Below are 25,986 nucleotides of genomic sequence, written 5' to 3'. Positions count from 1 at the left end.
GACTCACTTTAATCCTTGCATCACACAAAAAGTATTGAAATCACTCCTATAAAGAAATTAGAAAATTCTTGCATTACACTGAGAGGTGGATCAAGTTTCGCATGTGGAGATGTTTTCAATGACATATTTCCTTTGTCATTATCAATTCATTTTTAAGATGATGTCGACCTAGATTATCGACCTAGATTAAGGAGTAGGGTTGTTTGTAGGGTGATAGGATGATCAAAAATATCAAGCCACATGGCGGAGTAAATGAATGAAACAAAAGTGGTTCATGGATTAATGGACATGAATTGGTGTATAATTAACTCTAAATCAATTTATTCGTACAACAATACGAAACAAACACACATTTCTACATATAAACAAATTAAAGACAACCAATCTGCACAGTTTTGTTGAAAACACACAACTTAAGCCTTTAGGTCGGCATCAACTGATTAAATGAAATTCAGTTTTGGATTTTGGATTTTGTATTTTGGTTTGCAAGGAATGTTCAAAAACCCCTTAATAAAACTAACAGATCTTCAATAAAAGTCATCCACAAATCCAAACTAACACCACATATACATCCTCGAACACAGTCTCCTTATGTGTATATATACTTATATGTAATGATTAATATTCTATAATTTTTCAATCGATCACTGGATAGGTGGCATCCATGGTAATGCCACAGTGCCCATTCGGGCTACCATCTTTTAGCAGTTTCATGTAGCCTCCCTCTCCCCATTCCTTGCCTCAGGAGTTCTTGATTCTCCAGTATTCGGTGCCAGACTCGTCCCTCCCGATACCGACTATGGTTACACTGTGTCAAATCAGTCCTACATTCGTCTCTAAAAATCCCGCCTTCGTAATAAACAACAGCTGTACTTCCCTGATCAATCCAATGGTCACTGGCTGTTGACACACAGCCCTTGTCAGGGCCTCCTCATCCCTCGGCAACACACTCTGATAGCGATTGATCCGGGTGACAACGGGTAGACTTTCTAATATCTCTCGGTTGCATTTACCCTTCTTTGCCTTGTAGGGATAACTAGCCTTGCTCACGATCCCTCTCTTGGAGACATAGCCATACGTGTAAGCCTCGAGACCACCCTTGCAGCCCTTACTAACCTCGTCACAGTCTACAAGCTGCCGCGGGGACAGCGCGGCAAGCAGCCGGGTAGGTTTCCATTTTCTTTTTTCGAGCAGAATCGTTTGGCATTCATTTTTTACTATTTATTAAAATTAACTTTTACAATTATTAAACCCTAAATCAAGTTTGAATTCCTTGTTGTTTCAATGTTGTATTGCAGAAATTCATTCTTATCGTTGTGTGGATCAAGATTGAAGGAAAATCCAACATGGGGTTCTTATTTGCGACCCTAATTTTCGTTGTGATTGGGATTATTGCGTCCTTATGTACCAGAATTTGCTGCACAGAGGACCCTCTGCTAACTTGTAAGTTTCCCCATCATCCGTTTCACTTTTTTGCTCTCTATATCCCTTAAATTCTCTTTTTTTTTTTTTTTTTTACTTTGTTTACCAAAATGTATCTAGCTGCTGAATTTGTGAAGTATATGATCCCACAGATCCTAAGAAATGTTTTGTATTTGGGAGGTGAGGAATTTTTACTTATGAAAATTTGCTTACAAGTACTATTTTACAAGTAAATTGTTATGTCACTGCTCATTTATGTTGGTATCTGATGTTGGAGAGTTATGCACTCCTCGTAATGTAAAAAACCAGGCTTTTTGATACTTGCGAACTTTTGTGCAAGCTGGTTAAACTTGTTTAGTTGGTTATTTGCAAATTGGTTAAACCTGTAATTTAAGTTTCCTTTGAATATTGTGTGACGCAGCTCTCGTTCTTGAGCGCTGGAGTAGACGTGGCCGTGCAGTGCGGTCCATGCGTCAAATGCTTGAAAAGAACTTGCATCGCAAATCAGTATTGCTACACACAATACTGTAGCAAAAAGGATTCTCCAATTACTAAAATTCATTTTCAGAAGGTGGTGCCGCGCTGTCCCCGCAGCAGCTTGTAGACTATGACGAGGTTAGTAAGGGTGGCCTCGAGGATTACGCATATGGCTGTCTCCAAAAGAGGGATCGTGAGTAAGGCCAGTTATCCCTACAAGGCAAAGAAGGGCGAATGCAACCGAGAGATATTAGAAATTCTACCCATTGTCACCCGGAACAATCACTATCAGAGTGTGTTGCCGAGGGATGAGGAGGCCCTGACAAGGGCTGTGTGTCAACAACCAGTGACCGTTGGATTGATCCCGGAAGTGCAGCTTTTGTTTATTACAAAGGCGGGATTTTTAGAGACAAATGTGGGACTGATTTGACACAGTGTAACCATAGTCGGTATCGGAAGGGACGAGTCTGACACCGAATACTGGAGAATCAAGAACTCCTGGGGCAAGGAATGGGGAGAGGGAGGCTATATGAAACTGCTTAAAAATGGCAACCCGAATGAGCACTGTGGCATTACCATGGATGCCACCTATCCAGTGATCGATTGAAAAATTATAGCATATTAAACATTAAATATAAGTATATATACACATAAGGAGACTGTGTTTGAGGATGTATATGTGGTGTTAGTCTGGATTTGCGGATGACTTTTGTTGAAGATCTGTTAGTTTTATTAATGGGTTTCTGAACATTAGTCCTTAAAAACCAAAATTCAAAATTCAAAACTGAATTTCATTTAATCAGTTGATATCTACCTAAAGGGTATAGTAGTCTGGGGGGCTCCACTCTAATGACACTGATACTTTTTCCCAACTTTACCACCTGTCTAATCTGTCAGGTGTGAAATTTTATCACAAAAAACCTTGGAATTAGATAGACTAGGATAATCATATTTAAAGCCACCCTTGTTGACTTCTCCCACCGATGTGGGACTGCCAACGCTATAGTCTCCAGACCTATATGGACTCAAATCCTTTGATTTGCCCAATTATCCAACCTCCACGCGGAAAGTTTGTTTCAGGAACTGCAAGTATTCTGAATAAATTTCAAGAGTTGAGATTTCATATCTAACGTCTCAAACTAATTTCTTAAGAAACCGACTGTAATCATATTTTTTTCTTAAAAAAATATATTATAGAATAGAAGAATGAAGAGTTGATGAGTAAAATATGGCATTATATACTATTACTAGGGCACTCTGCAGGATTGGAGATATGAAACGCCATAAATTCAACAAGCTAGCGATACAAATTACAAGACATATTTTGTTAGATTGCAACTAAGCAAATGATCGTTCAGATTTTCTTTCTGGAAATGAAATTTGAAAAAAATAAACTAGGGCAGACCAAATCCAAGTGTGTGGGTTTAAAGATACATTTTTCCGCTATACTTCCTCTCTTTCAGTTTTCTTGGCTACAATTTTAACAGAAATGGATAACTTATAGATGAAAAAAAAAAATCGTAAACCGAATTTGGAAAACAATAGTGCATTTTCACATTGATCATTTCAATTCTTACTATAAAGAAGACAAACATTACAGATCAAGTTGCTGAAGAAGAAAAATATTGTAAATATGTAGCAATATGTTCCTTTCAGTATTGTTGACCACAAATTTCATTTGACAATTATGGAGTTATTATTGCTTAATAGTTCTTTTTTTCATGTCTAGAATGCTTTAATTGATCCTCAACGTGTTCGAACACCCTCCATCACTGAGTACTGAAAGCCCTTGGTTGAAGATGCAAGTATTATTTACTTCTCAATGCCCAAACTAACATGGTGTGTGTGTACTGGGGGTCGCTCACTCTTGTCCCTTGTGATGCTATGGAGTTTGTTTTCTCTGCAACTGCTTAGTTTCTTTGAGTTACAGATGGATCCAGCAGCTGGAATAGAACCTGGGTATTACCACAAAAATAACCGACTGAGTTTTCAGCTTTTCTGGATTTTTTTACTAGGGTTCATTGGTAATATAGAGTGCTATTTTATTTAATAGCTGTTCAACTGCTTCACAATGTGATTCAATGTGCATTACCTCTTGCTTTTTAATATTAGAATTGTTGAAACTAGTGTTCCACTTAAATATTGATTTTGTTTTATCTAATGGTAAAATTTCATCATGCAGGTTTATTGCTGGAAACGTTTTCGATTTTCAGCTAGACAAGACTTGGAAGGATTTTCTCGGGTATGAATATAACTATGTTTGGATTTTCTCGAGTAAGAATATAACTATGATTGCGGTCTAAATAACAAGCTAAACCAAACGACAGGTCTAAACGTGCTAAGAAGGAAGAATCAAAAGGTGCTGCACATCAATTAGAAGAAAATCAGGTATATGATTGGCAGTGTGTTGAATTTTTACTATTTTATTTTCCAACATCTTTGATTCATATAGAAAGTTGAATATCCAAATGACAAAGTGGTGTGAATAATGTGTATGCGTATATGTGCGCGTATATATTGCCAATTTGATTTAGAAAGAAACATCTTTATTGTGTAAACATAACGTTACATGGCTGCATAATGCTAAATATGTGCGATGCATCTTCTGCTTAAAGATTGAAAATGAGATGAAAAATATTTCAAACCTTTATCCCTTTATTGTTGTCTATTTTGTGTTCTTTTTTGTCTTGAGGGAGGTTGCTTTCAAATTTGAGGGTCAAGTAAATGCATGTGTACGTGTAATGGAGGCATCGGCATTACTTCTTCACCAAGAATTTTGATAAATTTTTTTTTTTTTTGCCTGAAGAATGCAACACCTGCAAGTGAATTAGACGGTGAAGCCTCAGGGACGCCAATGGACGCTGATAGCATTGTTGCAACCGGTAACATGTCCCAAGGTGGAAGTCCAATTCCCAATGAACATCAGAAGCAAAGCTCTGATACGGATGTGGGTCAAGAGGGAGGCCAGTTGGAAGCAGATGCCGAGGTTGAGGTCGAGGCAGGGATGCTTGATGGTGAGGACGCGGAGGCTGATTTGGATCCAGTTGGTTGAGAGATGTGGTAGATGTTACATCGCCAGTTAATGCAAAAGCTCTCCAACATTGAGTTCTGACATCAAAATGAACTATCTCTAGTACAGTAGTTGAATATATTGGGGTGAACATCACATACGATCATTTACCAGTCAAAGGGTTACCCTAGCATGACACAGTTGGGCGTCCTCGATGAACATAAACCTACCTAGCGAGATGACATGACAGTGATGAAATTGAGGTTTCATCATTATGGGGAGTAGCCCAAGATCATACAAGGACATAGCAAATCTTGTTCCTTACTGATGTGGGGCAACTCTTCCTCACATTTTAACTCTCAACACGCTTCCGCACGTGTGGCCGATTTTCAAGCCTACACGTGGACAACAAGTAGGTGACGCGTGAGCATGTGTGGCTCTTGGGCTTTGGCTCTGATACCATGATGAAATTAGAGTTCCACTGTAAAACCAATTGGCAATATGAGAAGCAACCCAACTCTTCCTCACATTTCAACTCTCAACAGGCAGTGGCCACGGTACATTATATTTGCAATTTGAGTAACTTTGATTTTGTATTTGACTCGTATATTAAATAAAATTGAAATTCAATTTTATTTTGGCCTATCAAAATATCTATGCTTCCCCAACGTTTCTAAATAAATTATTTATTTATTTCGTTCTGAATTCAAGTTTTTCACTTGCCCTGGATTCAGGGCGTGAGAGATACGATCAATGTATGTAGAACGAAGGGACAAAAGTTAATTTTATCCAAATTTTAAGTAGAAAATTAGAGTTTAAATCTTCTCCACTTAATTTTCTGTGACCCATGTAATAGAGTGTTACGCGTTTTTTTTTTTTACTTAATTTATTTTAATTTATGATTTGTTTTATAGAGGAAATAAGTTGAAGAGTTAACTGTTAAGTGAGGTTTAAATGAATGACCAAATGTTAACAAATGCCATAAATGACGAACGATTTTTGAGATTAGCAAACCTATCCAATCATTCCAATTGTATATAACGGACGAGACTTAAGTTGAAGTCAAAATAATAAAAAAGAAATGCTAAAAAGACTCTCAAAGTGGGGCCCTATCATCTCATGTTTTTTGCACTAAACACTTCACTAAGTTAGTTTCACTTAGTTTATTTTAAACCAATTCAGCTTAATCCATAAAATTAGTTTATTGAAATAATCCTGGTATATTAAACGCACCCTTACTTTAAAAAAAGGCCTGATCCGCAAGGCATCGAAACTCATAGCTGAACCTGAAGACACGATTTTGGCGTGTATGCTTATTTTTGGTTTCTTTTTTGTGCCGGCTCTCTCTCTCTCTCTCTCTCTCTCGATGTGTCCCTCTGACTCTGGCGTGAGGAGTGCGAAGTGAGAGGAGACTGACTGAACTTCGACGTCCTCCTCCTCCTCCTCCAACCTCCATGGCCGATTCTTCTTCGGCGGTGCTATACTATCTGTCTCAGCCGCGGTCCTTGAGACATTTTTACTTCGTACCCACAATCTTAGCTCTCGTAACGTCTCTCCTCATCCTCTTCTACATTTCCTCTACCTCCAATCTCTTCGCCCACCACCATCATCATGCTCACTCAATCCCACAACTGCTACTCAATATTTCATCTTCCTATACACCCCTTCGAGTCGAAGAAGCTCATCTGAAAGCGGACGGTGCTCAAGTAATCGAGGGTCAACGCTCACCAGAGCAACCTCAATTGGGATCGAATGGTATGTCAATTTTCGATTTTCGGCTTTTGGGACTTGCTAATTTTGCTTGATGTTATCATATAATTTATGGTTTTTCGTTATATTCGTGCGTACAACTTGTAATTGGAACTTGTGATCTAGAAGGACGAAACTGAATGAAAGAATTTTAAGGTTTTGTGGTTGTTGATGAAATGGCAGGTGAAAATTGAGATAGGTGGTGAAAAATTGTGAACTATTTTTATGAAATGTTGAATCTTTGAACAATTTACCGGGTTGAATGTGAATGTGTCAAGTTTTGGCATGGGTGGGTGAGTGAGTGACAGTTTACAACTTTACAGTCTGAGATTTCGATGTTTTTGATTTCGGTATGTGGAAACTGTTGGTTTTTATGGTTCAGGAAATTATGGCAATAACAACGCCGTGTTCCATGATAGACATATCTTTCTTGAAGACTATAAAGAAATGAAAAGGAGCTTTAAGATATATGTTTATCCTCACAGGCAAGATGACTCCTTTGCAAATGCACTTTTGCCTGTGGATTCTGAACCCGGGGGTAATTACGCGAGTGAAAGTTACTTCAAGAAGGTCCTTATGAAAAGTCATTTCATTACCAATGATCCTACTAAGGCGGATCTTTTCTTTCTGCCTTTCTCAATTGCAAGGTTGCGGCATGACCCCAGAATTGGCGTGGGAGGTATCCAAGATTTTATAAGAGATTACATCTTCAATGTTAGTCACAAGTACGAATATTGGAACCGGACAGGTGGAGCAGATCATTTTTACGTTGCTTGTCATTCCATTGGGCGGTCAGCCATGGAAAAAGCAAATGAAGTCAAATTTAATGCCATTCAAGTTGTTTGTTCTTCAAGCTACTTCCTACCGGGCTACATACCACACAAGGATGCATGTCTGCCACAAATTTGGCCCAGAAATGAAAAGCCCCCTGACCTTCGTTCTTCAAATAGGTGAAGATACTTCAATTTCTATCTCTCTTTTGTTATACTAGACATATTGGTATGTTTTTCCCGCATTTTGGGTGGAAAAGATGGGAATTTTAACGATGTTGGATGTGAGGAGGTGAATAGTCTGTGGGAGAGAGTGGGATTTCGGGTACTTTATGGGCTTCGGTATCTTCAGAATTTGCAGAGTAATCTTTCTGAAAAAAAGGGGGAATCAATTTATTTATTTTCTTTCAATATTCTATCTTACAAATGCGTTCATTTTCTGAAAATTGAATTCGCAGTTTAACCATGCCTTTGGAAATATGTTGGTTTTATCTCTGCATGAGCTGGAACTTAGTTTTCCCCTTTTGATAAAAAAAAAAAAAAAACGAAAATGCAGGACAAAACTTGCATTCTTCGCCGGAGGAATCAACTCCCCAGTACGAGAAAAGCTTCTTCAAGTCTGGAGAAATGACTCTGAGATTTTTGCGCACTTTGGTCGGCTTACTACACCATATGCTGATGAACTGCTTGGCAGCAGGTTCTGCCTCCATGTCAAAGGCTTTGAAGTAAATACAGCTCGTATTGCAGATTCACTATACTACGGTTGTGTCCCAGTGATAATTGCCAACTACTATGATTTACCATTCGCAGACATAATAAACTGGAGCAGCTTCTCAGTCATTGTTGCTACTCTAGATATCCCACTGCTTAAGAAAATCCTTAAGGAGATCAGCTCCGATGAATATCTGCGGTTACAGAGTAATGTGTTGAAGGTGCGCAAACATTTCCAGTGGCATCTTTCCCCTATTGATTATGATGCTTTTTACATGGTTATGTATGAGTTGTGGCTCCGGCGAGGTTTCTCGACAGTTCCCTTGAGCAATTTTGAAACTTCTTAGTCAACAAATTGTTTTACACGATTGTAACAACTGGATTCTGCATGTATATGTTTCTTTTAGTTTAATCCTTTTAGTGCAAAAGTAGCTTGCAAGATTGAGCATCATAATCTTGACTTTGCTTAGATTTCTAATTTTCTGTAGCTGTGAATTTTGATTTGTAATTCACTTCCAATAAGAGAAAGTATACAATTTTTGTTTTGTATTTATATAGCTTACAATTTCTTCCTCACTCTCTTCTAACGTACTTTGAACCGGAGTAATGAAATGACGGCCTTATTTTAACAAGTAACGCAAAACGCCCTTATCTCTCTTCTTCAAAACTATTTTAGTTTTTCGAGTGTTAATAATAATTTTGTTTTTGTTAGATCGCATCGCTTACTAAATAATGTTATTTGCTAGTATTTTGAAGAAGAAGAGAGCTAATGCATACATGTCTAAGAACAAAAATTCTAAAGTTTTTTACCAAGTTTTAGTACAATGATATTATTTACATAAGTTTTTGTTAGATCGCATCGCTTACTAAATAATGCTCTTAGGCTGTTAGTTACAAATAAAAATGAATATCACATACTCTAGTAATGAGTGATAAAGTTTTTACAAGTTGAAGAAATAAAAGAAACCAAGGCGTCAAGAACTCGTAGATTAGCTGGTTGAGAGTATAATTTTTATATTGAAGTCTTGCACTCGATTTCTCTATTCATATTGATCGCTTGAATTAAAAAAGAAATTAGAACATTATTTTGCCGGATAATTGGCTGAAATGGAGGTTATTAAATTTTAATTGTGGAAATCCTCAAATCAAATTACGACAATGTATTAACGACGCAACAAATCTCTTTAAAAAAAAAAATCATTTCAATAATTGAATTTTGTATTAACATCGTTTTAACCGATTTCATTATTTTATTTTAATTTTTTCGAAGAACAAAACAAAAATATAGAAAAAGGGAGAGAATCAAAGTGAGCAGTAATGTTGGGAAAGTAAGACAAACAAAACAAAGCTCGAGATCTTGAAAAAAAATATAGTACGTATCCGAGGGAGTACACACACACTCTGACACCCACGACAAAACACAAAGTTCCTTCCTTTCTTCCAAACTTCCGGTTCCATTTTTTAAAATCTACAAATTTGCAGCACAAAATCTAAAACCCATTTCCCTTTCCGATTGTCTTCCATAAGGCTTCAGTCCACACCACCAGATTCGTTGATACCCTCCGTCTGCTTTCTGTTTGTTTCCTGAGAAAAAATTTCCATGTTCAATTTTTTATTCTTCAGATTTGAATTGACTAATCGCCCCTGCTTCCGAGGTTCGTTGACTTAACTTACGATTTTATCAATCTTTAATCTTTGATTATCTGGTGGTACAATAGCAATAGTTCAGATCCTTTGATTCGAAATTTGTCATTTGTCATCTTTTTCGTTGATTCATCGTTTTAGCTCAATTGGGTTGTCTTTGTCTTCTTGGTTGATTGATTTTTTGTTGTTGGCTGTTGATTTTTTTTAGTAGGAAAATCATCGAGTTATTGGATTTGGAAATGTGATGTTTGATTGGGGAAAGTGGAATTCTTGTTGCGTGCTTGATGAGCCAAGATGATATTCAAATCTAAGATAAAATGGGTTGCTGTCTTTGTCCTCGTTTTATCTTTCGCATCATTACTTCGGCATCTCTCTATAGCACGGTTTTCGACTGTCGATTTAGTGCAGTATAGCGCATTGACCGCATTCCATAACGATTTCAATTCCCTCTCCGGGAGGCAGGTGGGATTTTGATTCATTTCTCTGTCCATTATGCATGTATTTCGAGTGTATGTTCTTGGTTATTTTGATGGGTTTCTTTTGTTTGTTACAATCTTGCAGAGTGTTCCTAATAAGAAGCTATGGGGGCCTGTGAAGCCCCTGCAGTCTTTGCAGCCTTATGCCAACCCCCGAAGCAACTATCCTGGTGATGATCTTGCTCTTTTTCTTGCATTTGTGTATTTTCTCAGTTTGTTGCTTCTGGTTTTATCATATTCTAGCATGGTATAGTTTAAGAATTTGACAATTTGAACCCATTGACGAATCCATTCCCTCGCATGCAGGACCAAACACATTTTGTAGTCTTGAAGCATCTGTTAACTGTCATTTTTGTTGTACTGGATTTGAATTGAGTTCCCTCATTCTATGTTCTTTTTTGTCACTGGAGGATATGATAACCTTGAACCATTCATATTTTAGCCGATTGAATACTTTTGTTTTCTTTACAGTCCCAAATGACCAGAGCAATGGCTTCATTTACGCAAAAATATTTGGTGGATTCGAAAAGATAAGATCTACGGTACGATTTTTCAAATATGTGAAAGTGATTACGTGATAATTTGTATGTGGTGTTCATAAATCTTTGTTAATTTTCTAGATCTGTGATCTGGTCACCATATCCAGGCTTCTAAATGCTACTCTTGTCATTCCAGACATTCAAGAAAGTACTCGCTCAAAAGGCATCAGGTTCTTTTCTAGTTTGCTACTTCTTTCATGCCAATTTTCTGCGGTTTGTAGACCATATGGTTCATTGCTTCTTATCTTTTTTGTTTTAAATGACTTTGTCAGCTCTCGTTTCAAGAGTTTTACATATCTCTACGATGAGGTGCAGTTTATAGCATCTTTAAAGAATGACATAGTCATTGTGAAGAGTCTGCCAGATAATCTGAAGGCAGCAAGGAAAAGAAATGAGTTCCCTTCTTTTAGACCCAAGATGTCAGCTTCTCCAAATTTTTATATAAAAGAAGTCCTACCAAAGTTGAGGAAAACCAAGGTTATCGGCTTGATCATTGCTGATGGTGGATGTCTGCAGGTAGCTGATGTTCTACTATTTTGATAGTATAGCTATTGCAAAATGTCATCTGCTTGAGAAAACATGCATATTATTTTAACATTTATAACTACATATTTTCATACTCATTTTTTGCGCTAGAACTGTCACGTATGAACCATTGTTTATGAAAATAAATAAATGTTATCTACGAACCACTAAAATATTCATACTCTGTCGCTTTGCTATTGGTTCATAGGGACCATTCATTCATATATGATTATGTCAATAGTCAGTCTGTTTTCTTTCTTTTTGCTTTAGTGATTTCTCTGTTCCAAGCATGCATACTTGATAATTAAGTTTAAGTGTTCTTGATACAATATAATCCTATTTTCAGTCAATCCTTCCACCAAACATGGCCGAGTTTCAAAGACTTAGATGCAGGGTCGCCTTCCATGCACTTCAATTCCGGCCAGAAATCCAAATGCTTGGACACAAGATGGTGGAGAGGTATGAATCTAGCAACCCACCTTTTTTCTTGAAGATTTGAATTGACTGAGCGATAATGGTTTGTAGAGAACTTGATTAGTACAGACTGCTCTTAGACCATCTGCAAGATGTTTTTAGTTAAATAGATTTTTCATTTGAAGGTTACATCTGAGTTGGAAAGGTTAGGCAATAGATAGAGTTAACCAGAAGGATGGAGTCAACTGGGGGATAGAGTTATGGAGTAAGGAAATTTTTTCTTTGAAAATGTTAGGTCTGGCTGTCTAGAAATTAGATAGAAGTTTGTACAAGGAAAATGAAAACTTTAAGCCTAATGGATATGCCTAGGTTTTCCAAGCAGTCAAAGGGAACACATCCTCTTAAAGTGCTTCAAAGGCTGCGTGAAGTTTCCTATAATAACCGCTAGTGTGGTCATACTGTTCTGGGAAAGGGTGAGGTTTATGTTTTTGCTTGGGGATTCATTCTCATCAGAGTTTAGTGATTATTACTTTCGTATATATTGCTAGATTAGAAGGCCGTTATAGCATTAGTTCTTTTATTTATGTAGCTTCTGTAGTGATGGATCTTTATTAATTTATTTATTGTATCTGGCTTCTGGTGGACCCTGTTCACTGCTTGTAATAATTTATATCTAAGAACTATTTTCCTTCGATAGGTTACGTGCATGGGGTCAACCTTTCCTAGCGTATCATCCTGGTTTGGTGAGAGAAACCTTGGCATATCATGGCTGTGCTGAACTTTTTCAGGTAAGATGTTTAATCTGGTTTTATCTTTGGTAGTTGTGAAAATATAAATTGTTGACCTACATGCTTAGACTATATCATAGTATTACAGTAATAGAACCTAAGCTTGAATAACCTGCAATTATGAATCCCATTATTAAGTTGAGTTCCACATGTTGGCCCTTGGTGATGGAAAGAGGCTCACATGTGACGGGGGTGTTGCAACTTAACATAAACTTCCTGGTTACAATCTTTTTCATATCTCTGCCTGTGAAGTCTAAGTTGGTGGTAAAACAATTGTTCTCCTTTGTTCCTTGGTTAAATCTAAGTCCAATAAAATCCAGTTTTGGAGCTCTCCCCCTCCTCTTGAGTGCAGGTGGTTTCTACCTTTAACAAATGCAAAATATTAACATTCATTCAGTTTCATGGCTATCAAATTATCTTGTTAACTTGCTACTTTTCTGTAGGATGTTCACACTGAATTCATACAATATCGAAGGAAACAAATGATTAAAAAGGGCATTGTTCATGAGGAACCAAGCATAGATTCACATTTGCGTAGAGAGAATGGCTCATGCCCGCTGATGCCTGAAGAGGTAAGCTCAGTACTAAATTTCAGATCCAGGTTATGTATTTGTAAGTACTGTTGTGTGGCTTCTAGTCCACTCTGATGCTTCTTTCTTGTGGTCTATTTTTTATTGCTTAGAAAATTTCACTTTTCAGTGCCATAATTAAGACTGTTTAAAAGACTAGTAGTGAACTTCAATGCTGGTTGTGAAATTAAGTTTCCTTGGCACTCACTCAACACTGGAATTGATTTGAGCAGTTCAGAAAAAGCAGAACCTCTAGCATCCTTTTATCGATTTCACTTTTAAATATTAAATATTAACATTACAATTGGAATGGAATGGAATTTGTGTTTCCAAAAATTTATGCACAAGTAATATGTTTAATAAGTCGAGGACGCAGACCAAGAAAGAAAACAGTAGAGGATGGAATGGCACTGAGAATTTAATTAATCCAACATTATCTGATTCATAAAAACAATTTTCGTATTTTAATTACTTGAAATTTTTTATTTCAAAGGAGTAAATGATAAATAGGCAACGAATAAGAGTAAGGAATGATCCTTTCTAAAGGTATCCACTCTAAATAATGATATGCGTCATTGTGATTCCTAAATTACCATGTTGACTGTCCCTAATTGGGTCATTGCCTTGACAAAAGGCATAAGAAAATAAAAGAGAGGGAAGGGTAGTAGAAAAAAAGACCCTGGGATTGAAAACAACCTTGTATATTATCTCAAGCTCAAGTCCTTATCCCGGAGCTTGACTCAAGCATCTTAATACGTCTGTGAACAAGCTTTAACTAAGAATCATGGTCTAAATTTGATCTTGTACTTAATTGCATCGTTTTATATACTTTAATTTCAGTTTTGGTGGTGCATTGATAATGTATGGGCCCAATGATGATAATTAATAAATCAATCTATCTTATATTTTTGTGGTTCATTAGCTCATTTATTCTTGTTGCGACTTTCACAGGTTGGAATTCTTCTTCTTTCAATGGGGTATCCTCCTAAAACAATTATATATCTGGCTGGTTCTGAAACATTTGGGGGTCAACGTGTTCTGGTCCCTTTGCGTGCTATGTTTCCCAACTTAGTGGATCGCACTTCCTTGTGCAGCAATAAAGAATTGTCTGATATACTTGGACCTGAAACACCTCTTCCACAAAATCCATTTCAACGACCACCAGCAAAAAGCAAGGAACAACTTAAAGAAGAATGGAAGAAGGCCGGTCCTAGGCCTCGGCCTCTTCCTCCACCTCCTGGTAGACCTATCTATCAACATGAAAAAGAAGGCTGGTATGGTTGGATTACTGAGACTGACACCGAACCAGACCTTACTGCTTTGGATCTGAGGATGCAAGCACATAGACTGATTTGGGATGCTCTTGATTATATTGTCTCTGTGGAAGCAGACACATTCTTTCCTGGTTTTAACAATGATGGCAGTGGATGGCCAGATTTTTCAAGCTTGGTCATGGGACACCGTTTGTATGAGGTTGCTTCTTCTAGAACATACCGACCAGACAGGTAGGAGAAAAAGAAAAGAATCTTCTTATTCGACTTTTTATGATTAATGTTCGTATTTAACTTTGTGTGTCCTCTTTTTGAACAGGAAAGTTGCAGCAGAACTTTTCAACATGACCAGGGACAATATCTACCATCCCAAGCATAATTGGACACTCTCAGTCCAGGAACATCTTAAGAAAAGCTTAAGTGAGGAAGGCCTAATAAGGCAATCCGTTTTGTCGAAGCCAGCATTGTTCATTTCACACCCACTTCCGGAATGCTCATGTAGAATATCTTCTGCCGATGCTCCAGTTCGTGTAAAAGGTAATGATGGCCGAACTGTATATGGAGGTGAAGAAGAGTGCCCGAAGTGGATGAAGCATGGTGACGAAGTTCCTTTGGATTCAGCTGGGGAAGAGGGTAAAGTGGAGGACAATGAATTGTCAGAGTATGGAAGTACTCTGGACGAACAACCAGAATCAAATGACAGTGACAGAACTAATGCTACTCTCGTCTCTGAGCAGGATGAGGAAATGGACCCGAATGACTAAAGTTGGATCTACATGCGATACAGTGCCTATCTTTTTACTCTAATGCAGCCTTCAGTTTCCATCGTTTTCCACTGAAATGGAAAGTTTTGGAGGCAGAGATGACAATAACGGTTTGATTCATGGTTCCAGCTTTGCCATTTTGAGAGATATAGGTATTCAAACATATTCTTTGGGTAAATTCTTTGATTTTCTATAGTAAACGGGAGAGTTATTTGTTTACCTTCACACAAGATGAGGATCGAGAAATATTATCGATGCGCTTGGGGTAAAGCCACTCAGAGTTTGTACACCGCCTACCGATATTGAAGGTTTTTATTCATAGAAAAAGTATTACTTGTTAGATAAGCCACAGGTGTAATTTTCTTGTAAAGAACAAATGATGAGTACATGAAATGATTCGTTGCGATCTCTTGTTAATTTATTTTGTCAAAACTTGGTCCTTTAGTGATAGCATTTCATTTCGAAATTCCCTTTCAAGTTTTGAATCATGCACTTCCCCAATCCCTCTGAATCTTTCTCCTCACCTCATTTGTTGGTAAATACCAAACTATGAGCAACCTAGGAAGCAGGCATTGCCTTGTGATCAAACGCATGTAGCTCAAGGTGCCTCCTGTGGTAGGTTGTTCAAGTTTTGAGTTGCAGTGTTACTCTACAACGTAGGCTCCTCTCCGGTGTGGCCAGATCTATTCAGAAAATTTGCTTCACCGGAGAAATATGCAAATGATCGAGGCATATGCCACCACCGCTTGAGCAATCTGTGCTGTCTGTCACTCTCAATGAAGAACGATTAAGCCCGAAAAAGAAAAAATATTGCAAAGTTTGTCTTAACAGCTCCAAATCTAGAACTTAGTTATATCTAACGGAACAAAGTTCAGGCAGCTGCATGATTTCTTCGAACAAAACAAGACTATCTTGAATCCAGAAACAATATCTATCAGATACAACTCTCATTGCATATGCAAAGTTATATACATACTCTATAGATGTTTACAAACCAACCAAAATTTCAAGTAATTTACATCCTACTGAAACCACTATCATATTCCGGTTGGTTGCCACACATATGAACCCGCTCTGCTCACCGGTTTTCGTAGTACATACCACTAACATTAGTTTCAACATGGATGACTTCTAAAATTGCAGATCACAAGAAAAATACACTAACAGATGACATTTATTTGTTACTAACAATAATATAAAAAGCAAATTATGGAGTATTAGTATAGAGAGGTGAAATGCGCTACCGCAGAGTGCTATGCTGCATCTGTGGGCTTCTCAGCAACAGTGAGGATTGCACCTTCAGCTTCTTTTATCTGCCTCGTGATGTCTGACTTTTTCTCAAGCAGGGCTTCTATTTTTCCATTGATCTTCTCTAGCTTCTGTTTCAGCTTTCCAACATCCGTGCATTTGTCCTTCTTATCGACTTTTCTTTTATTCTCGCCCTTCTCGCCCTTCTCCTTTTTCTCTTTATCTTTCTTCTCTTTACCTTCCTTTCCTTCATCTTTCTGCGTCTTCTCCTCCATTTCCCCCTCCGATTCCTTTACGTTTTCTACAATTTCAATCTCCCTGGAAGAAACTTCAGCCTTGACCTCCTCCTCATCCTCTACATTTTTGTGTTTCTTCTTTTTGTCCTCCTTGTCTTTCTTCTTCTTTCCTCCTTTTTTGTCATCTTTTTCCTTATCCCCTTCCTCTAAATCTTTACCCTTGTCCTCTTTCTCCTTTTTATCTTTCTTCTTTTCTCTTTTTCTCCCCCTTCTATATCATCGTCTTTATCTTTGTTCTTGTCCTTGTTCTTTTTCTTCTTCTCTTCCTTGTCCTTCTTTTATCCTTGTCGCTCTCTCCCGCTTCATTGTCCTCTTTCTTCTTTTCCTTGTCCTCCATGTCTTTATCCTCCTTCTTCGATTTCTCCTCATCTGCATCGTTATGTTTCTTCTCATCCTTTTCATGTTTCGACTTTTCTTTGACCACTGACTCGGTCTTTAATTCAAGTTCCGCTTCAGTCTTCTCCTCCTTCGGGTCACCTGGTTCTACATCCTTGGTCATCATCACCATATGCCATTCTTCCTTTCCGACTTTTTCTTCTCCGTTATGTTCAGTTTTGTCATCCATCTCCAGACGATTTGCCAAAAGTCGAAAAGTATAACAATTTCCTCCGAACCTGAGATTTCCTAAAAACAAATGTAACTGTGCAATCAGTAATCCGGAAAGATATTCAGTAGATCACAAAATGCTAATACTCGGTGATTTATAAAACGAAAAACTAAACAAGGAGCATAAAATCTTCTGTTTACCTATACTTTTTTTTGTTTTTAGAATACCTCAGCGACATGAGAGAAATTTTATTGATAACGACAAATTATGTTTACCTATACTCAGCATATTATAGACGATGCTTAAACAATTGGAAACTTATAGGAACTTTGTCTACATGTTAGGGTAACAACGAAAGCTAACAAAACTTACTTTCTGTTCATCAATCGTTAGGAAACACAGAGTGCAGATTCGAGACAAGTGGACATCTTTGGCGCCAATCAACAGTCAATAAAGGGCCAAAGAGTTTCAAAAGAACGTAGCTCTAGTTAATTTTGTTGTCATTTTTCCAAATACATAGCCCATACACATGGGACTAAAGATTTCACAAAAATTTAACTCAGATGAGTAAATAAGCAACAATTGTGTCCTTAAGAAATTGTGAAAGCAGCAGCAGTAAACAAACCAATATAATATAATCAAATAAAAGCAACAAAAAAGAAAGAAAAAAAAATCACAATTTCGATGTATTGATCACATATACTTAAAAATGACATCAAACCACATTACATGTTTAGTAATCCGTAACCAGAATTGTTAAACTACCTCAACTTACAGAAAGAAACCTGTTTGATTGCCAGGTTCTTCTGTAACGTAACGGGTTTCTTGAGAGAGAGAGAGAGAGAGAGAGAGAGAGAGAGAGCTTTGGTTTCCTTTGTAAATTGTGGTAGCTTCGATTCGTATATACGTGCAAATTTGGAATATGAAAGCTGTTGGGCAATGGATTGATAGTGCCACGGCCATCCACCTGTCGGTATTTTGGTCAACCCGCATAGGAACGGCACCTTCTTCTGTGTAGCGTACGTACCCAATACGCGCGTTTTGTGTGTTTTCTCCAAAACTCCAACTTCTTCCATGTTTTGGCCACGCAATTCTTCAGTTGCCTAACGTTGACAGCATGGACGAGAAAACTTACTTAGCTCTTATGTCTTCTTCCGAGTCTTGAACCCGTTCCTACTTCCGGTTCACTTTCACATTGCACCCTCCCTCCTTGTTTCAAGCTTATTTTTTGGTCTATATTTTTTGGGTGCCAACCTTTTTTAAATCACCTTTGTACTTTCCATTTGGCCTTAGACTACGGAAATTGTTATTTTCACTCTAAAAATCTTGTTTTGCACTCCTCAGATGTGTGTTTTTCTTTCTATATATAAAAAGTTCGGAGTGCAAAATGAGAATTTTAGAATGCTAATAATAATTTTCTAGACTAAAATGACATAAGAGGACATAAGCAATTAAAAAGAAAGATATAATTATAGGTGTTAGATGCGATCCAATGAACTCCTTTCATCGTTCGGTGATTATTCATCAAACAACAATGAATGAGTTCGTTTTATCACTACGAAATCATAGTATTGAGCCATTTCATATTGAATGCACAAGGATAGGTGCAATTTGATTGAACTTGAGCTGACAATTCATGTCGTTTTTTTAAAGAATTTTCAGCATTTATTTTAAATTTTTTCGCTTTAGTGATGTGGAATAAATTTACAAGTTAAGTTATCGAAGATTGATTAAATTGTGTTTAATAAGGGACAATTAAAATGTTTATAGGTGTACTAAAAGATTTGTAACCCTCTAAAAAACTATCAAAGAAGTAATTAATCAGGTGAATTTAGAAAATAATTGAGTGTTTGTAGAGGCACCTGAACGTCGTAGGCTCACCGCCGTGATCCACGTGCTACGTAGTAATTAGTACGGCAATGGTGGGTCATGTAGTGTAAGTGGAGAAAAACAGCCGAGGTCAAAGGGCACATTCGTCCTTTAACAAAGTTCAAAAAATAGAAAGTGCCACCTTCGTTCTCTTTCAAATTAGGTAACAAACGAATTTCAAAACTAAAAAACAAAGGGAAATTATATTTTACACCTTTAAATTTGGATGCTAACTGTTATAAACTCATATTTCATCTTTAAATCATTAGAGTGTCATATAATAATTTGTGTTTCGCTACAATGTCGTACATTCATTAGTTAATACATCAAATTAATCGTTATATGATAATATGACAAGCCTGTATTTGTGCCACTTGGTTCAAAATAAATTAAGAAAATTTAATTATTAAAAACAGAAAATAGAAAATCATTAAAACAAATATTTTGACATTTTTAAATAATTAAAAATTTATTTACTCTACATAGCATCCACGTCAACAAAACTAGAACATATACTAATACCACATCTACGGATTTATTAAGAGATACATAACACGAAAACTAAATCACAACTTTGTGTAAGATTTATGAAATTTTAAAAATAAAGTATGAATTTGCAATTGTAATTAACCTGAAAAAAATGGAGAAATTTAAAACAGCAAAGAAAATGACGTTCCGTCTCTGATATCTCTCTCTGTCTCTCTCCTCTGCCGCAACATCTCCAACACAAAAAGCACATTCTGTCTTTCTTTCCCCTTCATTTGGTTTCCCTTTCTCTCTCCTCTGGAAACCCTGACAATGGCCTGGTTTTTTTTTTTTTTTTCAATTAACCAGGTCCCTCAGAGGAGAGAAAGCTTCCATTTTTTTACCTTAAATTTTTAGCTTTTATTAATTTTTTTTCTCAAATTGTAGTTCTTCATCGTTGCATTTTTCAGCTGCCCTCGACAATGAACGACCTACTAAAGGTAATGTATTTGATTTTCGTTCGTTAATTTATGCTATGCTTTATTTGTTTGGGCATGTTTGGAGGTTTTGTGGCTCTGTTTTTGTCCTGATCCGGTTGCGTTATGTTATTGGATCTGCGTTTTTAATGAGTTCTTCTTTGTTTTTTTTCTTGAATTTTTGGCTTATGGGGGTTTGGCTTTTTGTACTTTCTGTTTGGTTAGTGAGAAAAGGGAGGGAAATTGATGAAAAATTGAAGGTTAATGAATTATGGGATTTTGCATTGTGATTGAGGGAATGCAAGTGGTTGGTTTTACACTTTTAATTCATCGCAGCTCAATCAACACAAGCTACTGTGGCTACCAAAACTTAAAAACTTGAACAATTTGCTTTCTTTTTCCCTTTGTTTATCTGCAATGTTTTTTTATTTCTCAGCTTTTGAACAGAATTCATCGGCATTGATGTTTTGAATCACTAAAGATTCGTATAAACTAGACTTTTGACGCTGTAATTGACAAGAAGTACTTCCCTTTTTCTCTTTTTTGGATTTTAAATTATTAACAACAAGGACAATGATGGAAGTTGTAAAACGAGTGTTGTAGTTTTACATAATGCTGAACTGCTGAATAACACTTGACATATACGCAAGCTCTGCAATCGAGGCTGTGATTTTCTTTCTATGTATCGGGTTTGCTTGTCTATACTAATTGTCTACTAGAATGTGTTCTTAGAAATTTAGCAGTGTCATGTGGTTATGTAAGTTCAAGTCATTGTTATCGTGCCTTTTCTTTCCTTTTATCTTTCTTTCCTAGACCGTATTGAAGTCAAGCAATCAGATTCGGGATTAAGGTTTTGTTCGAGTTCATTTATGACCTATTTACTGCTTGCAGGATTCTTTTGAGATCTCTCGGGGTCAAGCTTTGAGAGATGGAGATATCGAACTAGGAGCACATGCTTCAATGAATTCTGGAGAACTTGGTTTGGAGAATTTTTTCAAAAAGGTATTTTAACTTCTTTTACTTATTTTTGTGCAACATCCCTTAAATGCATGAAACGCAATTATTTTCTTTTTCCGTTACTCTTTTTCCTTTTACTTTTTTCCATAGATAATTATTCTGTATATGGAATTTGTGTTATGTTTACTTTCTGTTGATTCTGTCTAATGCTTTCATGATTTTTGCCCCCAGGTTCAAGAGATCGAGAAGCAAAATGAGAAGCTTGATAAACTTTTGAAAAAGCTCCAGGTATTATGCTTTCCAATATGTTTTCTTGTCAGCGCCATGAATGTTTTTTGTTTGTCTCAGCTGTCATAGTTCCTCGTTGGTTGGTGCTATTGTCTGAAATGCTTGAATTGGTTACTCTTTAACTTGGTCTCATTCAGTGTTGCGCTAATGAATTCAGCCGTTAAACTTAATTGAGAGTGAATTTTCTTATCCAAGAAGCTCAAAGACTTGAGTCCTTCCGTTTTGGTTGGTAATGTTGTCGTCTTTGTAATTACAAGCGTGATGCCAATATGTGTTGATATCATTAGTTCATTTCTAGTTACTTATCGTCTTCATCAAATTGGGAATTTTAGTTATAAGGTCATGAACAAGTATAATTGTAACAAAACAGAACACATAAACGTCATACTGCAGTGTAGGTAACATAGAATTGTATAGCAACTGGACTGAGTTCTGTTTATTTGCACGATAGTCCATCATCCAGATTGGTAAATTTACTGCGTTTGATCCCACTAATTTAAACATTGATAAACTGTTATTTGGAAAAAAAAAAAAAATTGTTCTCTTTTTTGTGCCTTATACAATAGCTTAAAAAATTGGAGCGCGTTACAGTTGGTGGAATGATTCTTTGAGATATAAGATGCACTTTTTTATCACTTTTTAATGTTTTTTTTTTTTCATGCAGGATGCACATGAAGAGTCCAAGGCTGTTACTAAGGCTCCTTCAATGAAATGTAATCTCAAACTTGTTTAATTATTTCAATAATCAAGTGAATCTTTCATGCTTATTTTCGTATTTTCTATTATGTTATGTATGTTTGTTTCTTTCGTAGCTCTATAAAATGATGCCTATTATGGATTTAAACGGAGGGAGAAAACAAGATGTATGTAAGATAGGAGATGTCAAAAAATATTCTAGCGTGTTATCTCGTACATCTAAAAATAATCCCTGTAATCTGTTCTCCCTTTACTGGTGATATATATTCTGTTTGCATTTATCAACTTAATTTTTCGTTTCCCTCATTAAGTCAACAAAGATGATGGATTCTTTCACCATGTGCAGCAATCAAGCAACGAATGGAGAAAGATGTTGACGAAGTTGGAAAAGTTGCTCGATGGATAAAGTCAAAAATTGAAGAACTCGACAAAGAGGTAAGTTTTGACTCAACAGAAAGCTGTGTTTGTTTCTGTGGTTGGTAGTAATTTTGTTTGTCTGACTAACCTTTCCGTATGGGTCCAGAATTTAGCAAATAGACAGAAGGCTGGTTGCGGAAAAGGAACAGGTGTAGATAGATCCCGAACAGCAACAACCCTGTAAGTTCGTACTCCAACAATTGCCTTCAAGATGCCTTCTGCCTATTTCCCCTCATTTCCTTTTGGTATCTACTAAGTTGTGGTATCACCAAAGATTTTTCACCCACACATGCTTGTTGGAGAAATCTTTTATTAATTGTCAACTCAGCTGAATCTAACATTGTCAAGTGTCCACTGTTATCTACTGTTGCAGTGCCTTGAAAAAGAAATTAAAGGACAAGATGGCTGAATTTCAGGTAGGTCATACACACCCACACATGCATTTTATTTTTAATCTCATAATTTTTGTTTCTTTCATCTCTAAATTTTGAACTTAAGACATGCAGACTCTAAGGGACACCATCCATCAAGAGTACCGTGATGTTGTCGAGAGGCGAGTTTTTACAGGTTTGAACCCCTCACTTGCCACTCATCAGTGGTTGCTATTTCTGGAGCTTCTACTTGAATTTCCATGATCTGATTTTATAGTTTATTTCTCTTGCATTTTGTGAATGTCAGTGACGGGCGCAAGAGCTGATGAAGAGGTAAAACTTATTGCACTGTTGAAATTACGATATATCTATACCAGAAAGCTCATTTTCTAATTATTTAACATTGTACAGACAATTGAAAGGTTAATCGAGACAGGAGACAGTGAACAAATTTTCCAGAAGGCAATCCAAGAACAAGGGCGAGGCCAGGTTTGTCAAATTTCCTTTTTTATTCTCCGCCCCCATATAAGCACTTTTTACTATCGAAATTGTGCATTCTCTCACAAACTTGACACATTTTTTTACATCTTGAACAATTAATTTTAAGCTCCTAATTCTTCAAGCTTGGGTTGTTGAAACATTGAATTTTCTGATTAAGATTGATAACATCCAAAATTGTGTATCAAATTGTAGATAATGGACACTCTGGCCGAAATTCAAGAGCGACATGATGCTGTTAGAGATCTTGAGAGGAAGCTTCTCGATTTACAACAGGTATATTCTTAGTTTATGATGCATACTCTCTGACGAAGACATGAAGTTGCTATACAATACAGATGTCTAGCATAGGCCTTACTTTTTAGAATTCACTTTACAATTTGGTATTTGCCATATTGAATATAATAACATTAATCTGTTGAATGTTGCTGCTTGAATTCTGTAAGAAAGTGAGTGATCGGTTAGATCATTAAGTTGTGTCATGACATGTTAAGTATGTGTTAGTCATGTAGCTCATAAGAAAACCAAGTTATTGTCTTATTTTAATGCCACGATTCCTTGAGGCCAACCGGGAGAATTGCTGCAAAACTAAAGGAAAACTTTCTGTTTGTGTTTCGCCATGAGTATATGATAACTCTCTCTCTTATGCACAGATCTTTCTGGATATGGCGGTGCTGGTCGATGCACAAGGGGACTTGCTTAACAACATAGAAACCCATGTAAATACTACAATCTGAAAGCGCAATGATCCCATGAATTTCTTGGCGTTTTAAGCCCAAAAGAAAAAAGAACTTGATTTGGAAAAAACGTGACGTGGAATGTCAATCTTGTATCACACTTTGCCACTTCTGTATCAGATATGACGATCACGTATTTTGTGTTTTTATTCTGCAGGTATCGAGTGCGGTAGATCATGTACAGCAAGGGAACAATGCTCTTCAGAAGGCCAAGAAGCTACAAAAGAGTTCGAGGAAATGGATGTGCATTGCGATCCTCATCCTTCTTATCATCGTTGCAATCATCGCGGTGGCTGTGTTAAAACCGTGGAGTAGTAACAATGGTGCTTAAATTAGCACCTCTGGTAATTTGTAACTCATAAGTATAGGGGACTACAACTGACACCTCTGGGACTCAAGCAACTCGTGGGAAATCATTCTGGCACTTTTTTGTTCTCCTATGATAATGCCTGCATGTAACACTATTAATTGAAACACTCTTACTATATTCTTTAATATACATAAAAGAAAACTAATTTTTTTCTTCTTGAATGTCTCATGTTACTGGTTATAAAACAGTACCGTCACAGAGATATTTTTGTTAATTTTTTTTTTGGTCAATCAAAATTGCGGAGCTCGGTACAAATCCTCATGCCTCATTACATTACATGAACAACCATTAATCAAATATCAACAATTTATAATAGCAAATTTATCTAGCTTATTTAATATGGACTGGTACAGATCACCGGCAGAACAAGTCTCTTCTTCCTGTTTTCCGGCATTCGTATTTTTTATAGGAGGAAAGGGAGGGAGGAATCTTTAGATGCTTGAGGGACAAGTCCAGAACTCCAGATTATATACCAGTGAGTGAGTGTGATGAAGGACGCAAGGAGTGACGACATTACTGAAATCGCCATCGAAGAAAATACACTGTCTGTAGTGATGTGCCTCTTAGAGGATTTGTTCGGACCTATTGCGTACCTATCCTGTGTTTCTAACTGCAGATACTTCGTCCGTTGGTACGATTTTAGTTACTGTGGTTGTATAGCTCCTCAAACTAGTGACTAGGATCCCTACTCTTTAGGATGACTCGAACAAGAACGTACACTCAAGGGAAGCTTGTACAAACAGTTAGTCTTTATCCAAGTCTCAGCCAAGTCTGAGTATTACACAGGCTACATACGCACATATTTATAGGCTTGGGAGGAACTCTCCCGAACCTCTCCTAAAACAATCAGGCGTCGGGAAACATCTTCCTCTTTTATCCATTACTTGCATATGATAAGGAAAAACCTCATTTACAACACAATCAACAATACAATACTTTACATCAAATACTATTTTAGGTACGATTCCTTGCTTTACCTCACACCAAATACTATTCTACAATTTCTCACGTCTTGTCTTGCCACTATCCACCACGCTTCCGCATGCTTTAGTCCCATCCGTCATTGGGCCAGTATTCATCATCAAGTTCCTCTGAGTCATTTGTACTGAATTATTATGCTGGCAGAACCAAAGAGAAACGGCCCCTAATATGCAGCGGGGGTTAACGTGTAGTTTTCTCTAATATTTACCTAATTACATACTTATTGAAGATTAGCTAAATGAGTTCCATCAATTATTCAAGAGTAGCTGACGTCAACAAATTACTGACGATGAGAAGCTAAATGGTTCCTAGTTGGAATTGGTGGGCGTTGTAGCCAGGCCATATTCAAAGGAGAGAATGGGTGATAATGTGCAGTCTCCTACAGTCATCGGCGGCTGATCAACGGTTTTGAACCAAGTTCGAGAATGCTTGCCCGTGAAGCCAATTGCTGGACACATTTTTGAACCAAATAAAACATTTCAGTTACGCCTTGGCCTTCGGTTCCTGGAAGCCAATTGCTGCAACAAGAGCATCCATCAAGGGAACATATGGTTGGATCACTTATGATTATTTGAGTTTGCTTGTTAGTTTAGTGTATGAGCTAGCCTATTAGAAATAGGTTTCTAGGTTTTGTTCTTATA

The 25,986-nt window shown here is 37.0% G+C and overlaps 5 protein-coding genes and 1 pseudogene across 6 annotated transcripts; 3 read left to right on the top strand and 3 right to left on the bottom strand.

Annotated features, from left to right (window-relative positions):
• Positions 1-418: 418 nt before the first annotated feature.
• On the bottom strand, positions 419-2,982 carry LOC108867872 (annotated as a pseudogene).
• A 3,356-nt stretch (positions 2,983-6,338) lies between these two features.
• LOC103956226 (probable glycosyltransferase At5g03795) lies at positions 6,339-8,688 on the top strand. Its single transcript, XM_009368189.3, has 3 exons — positions 6,339-6,664; positions 7,041-7,608; positions 7,985-8,688. Exons 1-3 carry the CDS (start codon positions 6,364-6,366, stop codon positions 8,484-8,486), a joined length of 1,371 nt encoding a protein of 456 aa, XP_009366464.2. The 5' UTR covers positions 6,339-6,363; the 3' UTR covers positions 8,487-8,688.
• Positions 8,689-9,481: 793 nt separating this feature from the next.
• Positions 9,482-15,546, top strand: LOC103956227 (protein EMBRYO SAC DEVELOPMENT ARREST 30). Of its 2 annotated transcripts, none has more exons than XM_009368191.3 (11): positions 9,482-9,794; positions 9,995-10,245; positions 10,345-10,429; positions 10,731-10,801; positions 10,880-10,968; positions 11,071-11,314; positions 11,670-11,782; positions 12,435-12,525; positions 12,969-13,097; positions 14,046-14,599; positions 14,685-15,546. In XM_009368191.3, the coding sequence occupies exons 2-11, from the start codon at positions 10,078-10,080 to the stop codon at positions 15,127-15,129; spliced, it is 1,989 nt and encodes a 662-aa protein (XP_009366466.2). In that variant the 5' UTR covers positions 9,482-9,794; positions 9,995-10,077; the 3' UTR covers positions 15,130-15,546. The 2 variants fall into 2 exon arrangements, with proteins under 2 accessions (XP_009366466.2, XP_009366465.2); XM_009368190.3 differs by having other exon boundaries at positions 9,992-10,245.
• Positions 15,547-16,041: 495 nt separating this feature from the next.
• LOC103956228 (protein PXR1-like) lies at positions 16,042-16,846 on the bottom strand. The gene has a single exon (XM_048568131.1). The coding sequence runs from the start codon at positions 16,650-16,652 to the stop codon at positions 16,383-16,385; it is 270 nt and encodes an 89-aa protein (XP_048424088.1). The 5' UTR covers positions 16,653-16,846; the 3' UTR covers positions 16,042-16,382.
• Positions 16,847-16,884: 38 nt separating this feature from the next.
• LOC125467977 (uncharacterized protein DDB_G0286299-like) lies at positions 16,885-17,238 on the bottom strand. The gene has a single exon (XM_048567959.1). It carries the CDS (start codon positions 17,236-17,238, stop codon positions 16,885-16,887), a length of 354 nt encoding a protein of 117 aa, XP_048423916.1.
• Positions 17,239-19,795: 2,557 nt separating this feature from the next.
• Positions 19,796-24,519, top strand: LOC103956229 (syntaxin-132-like). Its single transcript, XM_009368195.3, has 13 exons — positions 19,796-20,054; positions 20,922-21,032; positions 21,219-21,275; positions 21,940-21,988; positions 22,318-22,406; positions 22,495-22,568; positions 22,762-22,804; positions 22,895-22,955; positions 23,067-23,092; positions 23,171-23,248; positions 23,453-23,533; positions 23,911-23,976; positions 24,152-24,519. Exons 1-13 carry the CDS (start codon positions 20,037-20,039, stop codon positions 24,323-24,325), a joined length of 927 nt encoding a protein of 308 aa, XP_009366470.1. The 5' UTR covers positions 19,796-20,036; the 3' UTR covers positions 24,326-24,519.
• The last annotated feature ends 1,467 nt before the right edge of the window (positions 24,520-25,986 follow it).

Source organism: the organism of the source record quoted next, unplaced genomic scaffold (assembly GCF_019419815.1).
Source record: "Pyrus x bretschneideri cultivar Hongxiangsu unplaced genomic scaffold, Pyrus_bretschneideri_v1 Contig47, whole genome shotgun sequence".
Classification (NCBI taxonomy): domain Eukaryota; kingdom Viridiplantae; phylum Streptophyta; class Magnoliopsida; order Rosales; family Rosaceae; genus Pyrus; species Pyrus x bretschneideri.
This window is presented reverse-complemented; position numbering and strand designations above follow the sequence as displayed.

What these genes read in the sequence shown, in the direction of transcription:
- LOC103956226 (XM_009368189.3), top strand. Translation starts at nt 6,364, where the DNA reads ATGGCCGATTCTTCTTCGGCGGTGCTATACTATCTGTCTCAGCCGCGG. An exon ending in ACCTCAATTGGGATCGAATG is followed by an intron (nt 6,665 to 7,040) that starts GTATGTCAATTT and finishes TTTATGGTTCAG; the next exon opens with GAAATTATGGCAATAACAAC. An exon ending in GACCTTCGTTCTTCAAATAG is followed by an intron (nt 7,609 to 7,984) that starts GTGAAGATACTT and finishes ACGAAAATGCAG; the next exon opens with GACAAAACTTGCATTCTTCG.
- LOC103956227 (XM_009368191.3), top strand. Translation starts at nt 10,078, where the DNA reads ATGATATTCAAATCTAAGATAAAATGGGTTGCTGTCTTTGTCCTCGTT. An exon ending in ACTCGCTCAAAAGGCATCAG is followed by an intron (nt 10,969 to 11,070) that starts GTTCTTTTCTAG and finishes TGACTTTGTCAG; the next exon opens with CTCTCGTTTCAAGAGTTTTA. An exon ending in GCTGTGCTGAACTTTTTCAG is followed by an intron (nt 12,526 to 12,968) that starts GTAAGATGTTTA and finishes ACTTTTCTGTAG; the next exon opens with GATGTTCACACTGAATTCAT.
- LOC103956228 (XM_048568131.1), bottom strand. Translation starts at nt 16,652, where the DNA reads ATGGAGGAGAAGACGCAGAAAGATGAAGGAAAGGAAGGTAAAGAGAAG.
- LOC125467977 (XM_048567959.1), bottom strand. Translation starts at nt 17,238, where the DNA reads ATGGATGACAAAACTGAACATAACGGAGAAGAAAAAGTCGGAAAGGAA.
- LOC103956229 (XM_009368195.3), top strand. An exon ending in TAAGGCTCCTTCAATGAAAT is followed by an intron (nt 21,989 to 22,317) that starts GTAATCTCAAAC and finishes CACCATGTGCAG; the next exon opens with CAATCAAGCAACGAATGGAG. An exon ending in TCCCGAACAGCAACAACCCT is followed by an intron (nt 22,569 to 22,761) that starts GTAAGTTCGTAC and finishes CTACTGTTGCAG; the next exon opens with TGCCTTGAAAAAGAAATTAA.